Below are 10000 nucleotides of genomic sequence, written 5' to 3'. Positions count from 1 at the left end.
TCCATTTCTATGCTGATGACAGTCAGATCTATGTTCCCCTAAAGAAGAAAGACGCTGACCCTAAAGCTCTTCTCTCTTGCCTGGATGACATTAAAGCCTGGATGGCCCTAAGCTTTCTAAGCTTCAATGAGAAGAAAACTGAGGTGGTAGTGTTTGCCCCAAATGGTTCTGGTAACCCCCCTCCTCTTGATCTAGGCCCCCTGGCTCAGTTTGTGAAGCCAACAGTCTCCAACCTAGGCTTTAAAATGGACAACGATTTTAAGCTAGATCGCCAAATTAGCTCAGTGGTGAAGTCTAGCTTTTTTCATTTGCGACAACTGGCAAAAGTAAAACCCTTCTTAACCACTCAGCACCTTGAGACAGTAATCCATGCCTTTATTACATCTCGGCTGGATTACTGTAACGCCCTCTACCTTGGAGCCAGTCAGTCCTCCCTTGCTCGGCTCCAGCTAATTCAGAACGCGGCTGCCCGACTTCTTACTGGCACGCGTAAGAGAGAGCATATAACGCCCATCCTCGCCTCTCTCCACTGGCTGCCAGTGAATCTTAGAATTAAGTTCAAGGTTCTGCTTTTTACTTTTAAAGCTCTAAGTGGTCTCGCCCCTCCATACCTCTCCGAGCTCCTCCACCCCTACTCTCCTGCCCGCTCCCTCAGGTCAGCTGACCTGATGCTGCTAGAGGTCCCGAGGGCGAAGCGGAAGCTTAGAGGGGACAGAGCCTTTTCAGTCGCTGCCCCCAAGCTCTGGAACGACCTTCCCCTGCAAATTAGGCAGGCCCCCTCTCTGGCCATTTTTAAAACCTTGCTTAAAACGCACTTTTATTCTTTGGCTTTTAACACAGCATGAGACCTCTGTTTCCTGAACGAGCCTCCCCCACCCTCCTTCCCCTGTTTTGTGTTTTGTTTTGTGGGTTGTCTTTGTTTTCTGTGTTTTTAGTATATGCGTTTACTTACTGTTTTACCTTTGTACTGTACAGCACTTTGTGGCAGCTATGGTTGTTTTAAATGTGCTTTATAAATAAAGTTGAGTTGAGTTGAGTTGAGTGTGTGTGTGTGTGTGTGTGTGTGTGTGTGTGCGACTGTGCGTGCGCGCGTCAGGGCATGGTGAGCGTGTTGAAGCAGCAGGTGAAGGTGAAAGGTCGTGCGGGGTCGGCGGTGGGGTCATGTAAGGTTGCGGCGGTGGCGGCGGCGGGGGGGGTGAGGACCCTGGATGGACAGAAACCGACCAATAAGGACGCGGCGCGAAAGGTCAGTCATGATGCGACCTCTGACCCCTATTAAGGCTGACCTCTACACGAAGATGAACATGGAGAGCCGTGATTGTTGTACTTTTCATGTTTTGTGTGTGTGTTTACAAGGTGGTGTGTGTGTGTGTGTGTGTGTGTGTGTGTGTGTACGTACAAGGTGCTGGCTGATGGAGAAGCTGTGGTCAACATTGAGGGACAGGTAACTCTGACCTTTAACCCCTAGGAACGCCTGACCAGGGGAGGTGGAAACAGTAAACTTTGTTTAAGTAGAACGTTTTTTTCTTTGGTGACTCAATTGATAAAATACAGCTGTGCAGGTCAGAGAGAGAGACTGCACATCGTAGTGGACACAGAGCTCTCTCTCTGAACATCGTAGCGGTCACAGATCTCTTTCTCTGAACATCGTAGCGGACACAGATCTCTCTCTGAACATCGTAGCGGTCACAGATCTCTCTCTGAACATCGTAGCGGTCACAGATCTCTCTCTGAACATCGTAGCGGTCACAGATCTCTCTCTCTGAACATCGTAGCGGTCACAGATCTCTCTCTGAACATCGTAGCGGTCACAGATCTCTCTCTCTGAACATCGTAGCGGTCACAGATCTCTCTCTGAACATCGTAGCGGTCACAGATCTCTCTCTCTGAACATCGTAGCGGTCACAGATCTCTCTCTGAACATCGTAGCGGTCACAGATCTCTCTCTCTGAACATCGTAGCGGTCACAGAGATCTCTCTCTCTGAACATCGTAGCGGTCACAGATCTCTCTCTGAACATCGTAGCGGTCACAGATCTCTCTCTCTGAACATCGTAGCGGTCACAGATCTCTCTCTCTGAACATCGTAGCGGTCACAGATCTCTCTCTGAACATCGTAGCGGTCACAGATCTCTCTCTGAACATCGTAGCGGTCAGAGATCTCTCTCTGAACATCGTAGCGGTCACAGATCTCTCTCTCTGAACATCGTAGCGGTCACAGATCTCTCTCTCTCTGAACATCGTAGCGGTCAGTCACAGATCTCTCTCTCTCTGAACATCGTAGCGGACACAGATCTCTCTCTGAACATCGTAGCGGTCACAGATCTCTCTCTCTGAACATCGTAGCGGACACAGATCTCTCTCTGAACATCGTAGCAGTCACAGATCTCTCTCTGAACATCGTAGCGGTCACAGATCTCTCTCTGAACATCGTAGCGGTCACAGATCTCTCTCTCTGAACATCGTAGCGGTCATAATAAAATAATCCAGTAAATATAATAGCTCTCCTCTCCCCTGAGCAAGCAGGAAGGACATTTAGGTCAGTGGCACTGTGCACAAGGAGACCTGCAGGGTTCAAATCCAGGGTCAGAACAGGACAGTTTACATAATAGTTAATAATTATAATATTATTAAAATGTTAAAAAATTAAATAAGTGAGGTGAGGTGAAAAAAAGGCATAAACTACCTTATGTTTCCTGGTTTACAGATGTATGCAGAGTCCAGGACTTACATCATTATGGAGTTCTCTGTGGACAAACCTCTGGTGCCCAAGAGGCCAGCCGAGGACCTGGCTAAGAGGTATACACTTCACCCCCTAGCACCCATCTCTCACCTCCTAGCACCCACCTCTACACCTCCTAGCACCCACCTCTACACCCCCTAGAGACCAGCCGAGGACCTGGCTAAGAGCTATACACTTCACCCCCTAGCACCCGTCTCTCACCTCCTAGCACCCACCTCTCACCCCTATAGCACCCACCTCTACACCCCCTAGCACCCACCTCTACACCCCCTAGAGACCAGCCGAGGACCTGGCTAAGAGGTACATCCATAACCTCGCCCCCCCCCCCCCCCCCCCCCCGTGTCCACGTCAACATGCCCACCCGGTCTCTCAGGTCTGCCTCCTCCCTCACCCTGATAGTCCTCCCAGCCCGTCTCTCCACCAGGGGGCTCAAGAGCCTTCAGCCGCTCTTCCCCCCCACCTCTGGAACTCCCTCCCCCCCTCTGACATCAGAAACATGGACTCTATCACCATATTTCCAAACTCACCTCAAAACCCACCTGTTTAGGCAGGCCTATGACTCTGCATGACCTGTGTCTTCTGCTGCAAGCTGTGTTTTTGTTCTGCTTTTAACTGTGTTTTTGTACTGTTTTTAACCTGTACGGCGACCTTGAGTGCCCTGAAAGGCGCCTTATAAATAAAATGTATTATTATTAGTATTATTATTATTATTACTTCACCCCCTAGCACCCACCTCTACACCCCCTAGCACCCACCTCTACACCCCCTAGCACTCGCCTCTTCAGACTCCACCTCACCCCCCTAGCAAGCAGGCAGGCAGTGACATGTATATTGTAAACACCCCGCAGGGTCAGAGAGCTGATTCCTCCCAGACCTCCTCTACCATGCCGCCCTGCTGGTGCTGAGAGGGTATCACACACACACACACACACACACACACACACACACACGCAGAAATATCCACACTCTTGTTATGTGTATAGGCCTTTAACTCTCTCTCTCTCTCTCTCTCTCTCTCTCTCAGGCAGTGAGGTTCTATCAGAAGGAGGTGGGCGGTGTGCTGCGTCAGGTTTGGGCTCAGTACCGACAGATGTTTGGTTCTGGCCTCTTGGCCCGCGGGAGTCCAGAAGACATGGAGACCATGCTGCTGGCGGAGCTGACCTACCGCGGGACGTACTTCAGCTGCAAGGAGCAGATGAAGGTAACCCTAGTGAACTGGAGAACCTTCCCCTTTGCTTACTGTAATTCACTGTGGATAAGATGAGAACCTCCCCCTTTGCTTACTGTAATTCACTGTGGATAAGATGAGAACCTCCCCCTTTGCTTACTGTAATTCACTGTGGATAAGATGAGAACCTCCCCCTTTGCTTACTGTAATTCACTGTGGATAAGATGAAGGTAAACCTAGTGAACTGGAGAACCTCCCCCTTTGCTTACTGTAATTCACTGTGGATAAGATGCATGTAAACCTATAGTGAACTGGAGAACCTCCCCCTTTGCTTACTGTAATTCACTGTGGATAAGATGAAACCTAGTGAACTGGAGAACCTTCCCCTTTGCTTACTGTAATTCACTGTGGATAAGATGAAGGTAAACCTAGTGAACTGGAGAACCTCCCCCTTTGCTTACTGTAATTCACTGTGGATAAGATGCATGTAACCCTATAGTGAACTGGAGAACCTCCCCCTTTGCTTACTGTACTTCACTGTGGATAAGATGAAACCTAGTGAACTGGAGAACCTTCCCCTTTGCTTACTGTAATTCACTGTGGATAAGATGAAGGTAAACCTAGTGAACTGGAGAACCTCCCCCTTTGCTTACTGTAATTCACTGTGGATAAGATGCATGTAAACCTATAATGAACTGGAGAACCTTCCCCTTTGCTTACTGTAATTCACTGTGGATAAGATGCATGTAAACCTATAGTGAACTGGAGAACCTCCCCCTTTGCTTACTGTAATCCACTGTGGATAAGATGCATGTAACCCTATAGTGAACTGGAGAACCTCCCCCTTTGCTTACTGTAATTCACTGTGGATAAGATGCATGTAACCCTATAGTGAACTGGAGAACCTCCCCCTTTGCTTACTGTAATTCACTGTGGATAAGATGCATGTAACCCTATAGTGAACTGGAGAACCTCCCCCTTTGCTTACTGTAATTCACTGTGGATAAGATGAAGGTAAACCTAGTGAACTGGAGAACCTCCCCCTTTGCTTACTGTAATTCACTGTGGATAAGAGCGTCCAATAAATGCCTGAATTGTAAATTGTAATTGTTTATCTTGTTCGACTTTCTCTCTGTAAATGCGATGAATCTATCTGACTATAATTCTTAACGGTGTCATGGCTGGCTCTTGCCATGACAAAGATGAGGAGCAGGAGACCGTCGAAAGTTGAACAATATAGGTTTATTGAAACATATAGGCTTGGGCATTAACTTAAACTGAACTGAACATAACACAATCCGGCAACAAATCCTATAAGGTGTGGAGTCAGTAATCAGTGGTGTGGTGATGATGGATGTGTGGAACATGGTGTGGTGTGTGTGTGGATGGAAAGAATAAGATGGACATAATGTCAGCGGAACATGGAGGCAAGCATGCAGGGAATGGAGGCACAGACAGCAGGTCTGCCTCCTCTGGATCTCTGGTAGGGAATGGCAGGGACCTTGCTGTTATAGCTCACTGGAGGCACCGGGCCCAGGTGCTCTCCAATGAGCAATCAAGAAGTACCGAGGCTCACCTACAGGGAGACAGTTAGGCAGGTGCACCACTACACATACTGTGTGTCTAATGTGTGTGGGGCATCACACCCCCCCCCTTAAGGTCGTGGTCCCACTAGGAACCACGATTCCCAACTTTACATGAAATGAATGTACTACAAGTTAATCAAACACATAAACAAAAACAAAATCAACTACCGGTAAGTGCACTTTATATCAAACAAATGTATCTAAGGTTAATTAACGTTAAGTGTCCCACTAACCAAAAGATTTTACATTTAAAGAACAAGTGCACTATATCATTTTTAAATACTCCAAGGTGTACACCACCCTTAGAGCCCTGGCCTTGCAACACCTGGACCCTCCTCCCCCCTCAACAGCTGGATCCTGGTGTTTCAGCTAGCAATAGGGCTGTCAGGAGAAGAACAGGCCAGGAGCCACAACGCCAGTCTCTACAAAAACAAAGACATCAGGGATTAGACAAATATCTAAACAGGCGCACGAGACAATGCATCCGCCACCACATTATCCTTCCCTTTAATGTGCCTGATGTCCAGAGCAAAGGACTGCAACAACAATGACCACCTAATGAGCCTTTGGTTCGGACACTTAAGCGAGCTAAGAAATGTAAGTGGGTTGTGATCTGTATCCACTCTAACAGGTACCCCAGACCCCACATACACACTGAAATGTACCAAAGCCCACACCAGTGCTAATGCTTCCTTCTCTATTACCGAATAATTAAGCTGATGCTTGTTAAATTTTTTGGAAAAGAAGCTGACCGGCCTGTCCACCCCGCCATCGTCAGCTTGCGCCAATACTGCACCTGCTCCAACATGACTCGCATCGACCTGCAGCTTGAACTGTTGTTCCATGCGAGGAGCTGCCAATACCGGAGCAGAGCATAACAGGATTTTGGCATTCCGGAACGCTTGCTGACACCGGGTGGACCAGACGAACTTCACCTTATCCTTCAGTAGATCAGTTAGAGGGGCTACAACAGATGAAAAGTTTTTGCAAAAACTTCTATAATACCCAATTAACCCCAAGAAGCGCATGAGGTCCTTCTTAGTGGCAGGAGGAGGGTAATTCTCCACAGAAATGACTTTTGCTTGTACCGGACGGACCTCCCCCTGACCGACTACCCGGCCAAGGTACGTGACCGTCGCCCGAGCAAATTCACATTTAGCCAGATTCACCGTTAACCGCGCGTCAGCCAACCGCTGAAAGAGAGCGCGAATCCGAGCAACGTGAGATTCCCAAGTGTCGCTGAAAATGACACAATCATCCAAATATACGGCACACCCCTCAAGGTCCCCCACCACCCTATTCATGAGGCGTTGAAACGTCGCTGGCGCATTTCGTAACCCAAATGGCATAACTTTATAGGAATAAAGCCCCGACGGAGTAATGAAAGACGAAATCTCGCGAGCTCTCTTTGACAATGGGACTTGCCAATATCCCTTTAACAAATCAAATTTGCTGACAAATTTTGCCGACCCAACTTGGTCAATACAGTCGTCCATCCTAGGCAAAGGGAACGCATCTGGTTTGGTCACGTTGTTAACTTTCCGGAAATCCGTACAGAACCGAACTGACCCATCAGACTTTGGAACCAAGATGCATGGCGAAGCCCAACTAGATATGGCCGGCTCTGCAATACCATTCTCTAGCATATATCGGCACTCTGTATCCAACACCCGATGTTTGTCTGCAGAGACCCGATAAAAACGCTGTCGAATGGGTTTTGAATCAGTCAATTCAATATCATGCTCAATGAGATGCGTTTGTGACGGTGTGTCACTAAACAAGGTTGGGAAACTCCCAATTACCGCAGTCAGCTCTGAGCATTGTGACTTGGGGAGATGACCCAACAGATTGTCCAACTTGTCAAGAGTCTCTGTGTTTTTCAACCGCCCATAAACCAATGTCTCATCAAAAGTGCTTGTGTCCTCACTCTCAGCCACAGCCACAGGCTGAGAGGCCGGACCCACACCAGCTGTAAAACACACAGGTAGAACCCCCTCCGACTCTCGGCCATAGTAAGGTTTTAACAGGTTCACATGACATAATTGAGAACGGTTCCGACGGTTAGGAGTTGAAATGACATAATTTTCATCAGAAATTTTCTCGAGCACAGTGTGTGGACCTGTAAACTTTGCTTGGAACGGTGAATTCACAATCGGCAAAAGAGCCAGCACCTGATCACCCGGACTGAATTCCCGACGTTCAGCCCGCCGATCATAGGAGCGCTTCATTCTCACTTGAGCTTTTGCCAGGTTCTCTTTAGCCATTGAACCTGCCACATACAATTGCTGCCTAAACCCATTGACAAAGTCAATCAGATTTTTGGGAGGGTCAGGAGCTTTGAAATTGTCATGCAGTAGTGCAAGCGGTCCCCGGACCAAATGTCCAAACACCAACTGATTCGGACTAAACCCGGTACTCTCTTGCACTACTTCACGAGCAGCTAGCATTAACCAGGGCAAGCCTTCCCCCCAATCTTTGCCCAACTCTGTACAGTACGCCCGCAACATGGATTTCAGAGTCTGGTGAAACCTCTCTAGCGCCCCCTGGCTTTGAGCATGGTACGCTGAGGATTTAGAATGTTTCACCTGGAGTTGTTTCAGAATCTGGGCAAACATGTGAGAAGTGAAGTTCGAACCCTGGTCACTCTGGAGAACCCGCGGAATGCCAAAGATGGAGATAAACTGTGACAGGGCTTTCACCACAGCCCTAGTTGTTATGGAACGCAGCGGATAGGCAGCTGGATACCTGGTTGCCTGGCACATCACAGTTAGGAGGTACTTGGCACCAGACCTTGACGGAGGAAGAGGACCAACACAATCAATTATGATATGTTCAAATGGTTGACCTATAGCAGGTATAGGGTGCAATGGGGCAGGCTTGATTACTTGATTCGGCTTACCAGTCATCTGACATGTGTGACATGTTTTGATATACGCAGCCACATCCTTTCTTAATTTTGGCCAGAAAAAATACTGCAAAATGTGGTAGTACGTCTTCTTCACCCCCAAATGCCCTGCCTGGTCATGTGAGAGTTTCAAGACCAAATCCCTATATTTGGCTGGCACTACCACCTGGAACACTGGTTCGCCTGCCCCCAGCTCCCCACAAGGCACCCACTTCCTCACGAGCAACCCATTATCCAGAAAGTACCCATTAGCACTATCCTTTACTTCACTACCTGTCAGAACTCCCTCAAACAGGGCGCTGATGGACGGATCGGACTGCTGCTCTGCAACGAGTTCTGTCTGAGACACAGAAATAGGCACATCAGACAAAGAAAAACTTGCATCACCATTTTCAACTTCCTTACGCTCAATTTCACGAGCCCCGGCACGCGTCACGGCCGCTGCCGCAAAAACCTGCGGAAAGTCCCGCTCACACTCATCTGGGACACTGCCCACGACTGGAATAGGACCCACCAGTGGTACTGGCGGCACATTAGCCCATACTAGGCTCCCAGCGTGCATATTTCCCAGGAGGACATCGACCCCAGCCATGGGAAACGCCTTACGCAACGCCACCTCCACCTCACCATGGACAAGGCCACAGTTTAGCTCGAGTTGGTGTGTAGGAGAAGAGATTATGGACATGCCCATACCACGGCTCAACATGGCATCCCCGGTCGCAGACTTCGATGAAAACGGCAGGACAGACTCAAGCACGTATGTGCCCAGCGCCGCTGTGTCTCGCAAGATGTTCACGGGCACCTTTTCTTTGGACCCGACAAGAGACACAAAGCCCCTCTCCACGAACGGTCGATACGCCACGTCTACACCGCCGAGACTACTCTCGCTCTCATGTAAAGCACCCATCGACCTAACATCTGCCACAACAGGCGCTACAAACGCTGCCGATTTCACTGCGTTATTCCTTCCTTTGAATGCATAACAATCAGCTTTGATATGCCCTCTTTTCCCACAGAAATGACATGTTCTTTCGCCGTCACGGGCAGCCCTACTTTTCCCATCCTCCGCTTTAAACCCACTGGTGGAAGGTGCGCTATTGTTCCGATTGCTGGGTGCGCTACCATGGCTGGGTGCAGTGTTCTCCCGGTGCGTATTTTGCGCGCCTCGCGGTACCCACTCCCGGTGCGTCAAAGCATATTGATCCGCCAAAGCGGCCGCCTCCCCCACCGTTTTAACCTGTTGTTCCGTGATAAAGGTTGCTACCCGCTGTGGGATTGCCCTCACAAACTGTTCTAACATCACCAAGTCACACACTGTCTCGCATGTAGTTCCACCTGCAGCAATACGCCAACGATTAAAGTTGAGCACCATCTGCCGTGAAAACTCCAAATATGACTGTTTTTCGTCTTTTCTGTCATTTCTGAAACGCTGCCGGTAGCTCTCCGGCACCATTTCGTACACTTTAAGCACAGCACCCTTAACGGTAGCATAACTTAAACAGTCCGTCACCGACAACGCCGCATAAGCCTCCTGTGCCCTCCCCGTTAGAACACATTGCAGCATCACAGTCCGATCCGCCTCAGGCCACCCTCTCGAGT

The 10000-nt window shown here is 48.9% G+C and overlaps 1 protein-coding gene across 1 annotated transcript in view; it reads left to right on the top strand.

Moving 5' to 3' along the window:
* LOC308327704 (cilia- and flagella-associated protein 70-like) overlaps window positions 1-10000 on the top strand; it is a gene marked incomplete at its 5' end in the record, with an annotated part of 35266 nt that overhangs the window by 9528 nt on the left and 15738 nt on the right. Inside the window, 5 exons of the mRNA XM_080781229.1 lie at window positions 1097-1246; window positions 1403-1444; window positions 2707-2798; window positions 3591-3651; window positions 3767-3943. Coding sequence (XP_080637355.1) covers window positions 1097-1246; window positions 1403-1444; window positions 2707-2798; window positions 3591-3651; window positions 3767-3943 — 522 coding nt within the window. The remainder of the gene's footprint in view (window positions 1-1096; window positions 1247-1402; window positions 1445-2706; window positions 2799-3590; window positions 3652-3766; window positions 3944-10000) is intronic.

The sequence above is a fragment of the Protomyctophum bolini genome (assembly GCF_963924005.1).
Source record: "Protomyctophum bolini genome assembly, chromosome: 13".
NCBI lineage: Eukaryota > Metazoa > Chordata > Actinopteri > Myctophiformes > Myctophidae > Protomyctophum > Protomyctophum bolini.
This window is presented reverse-complemented; position numbering and strand designations above follow the sequence as displayed.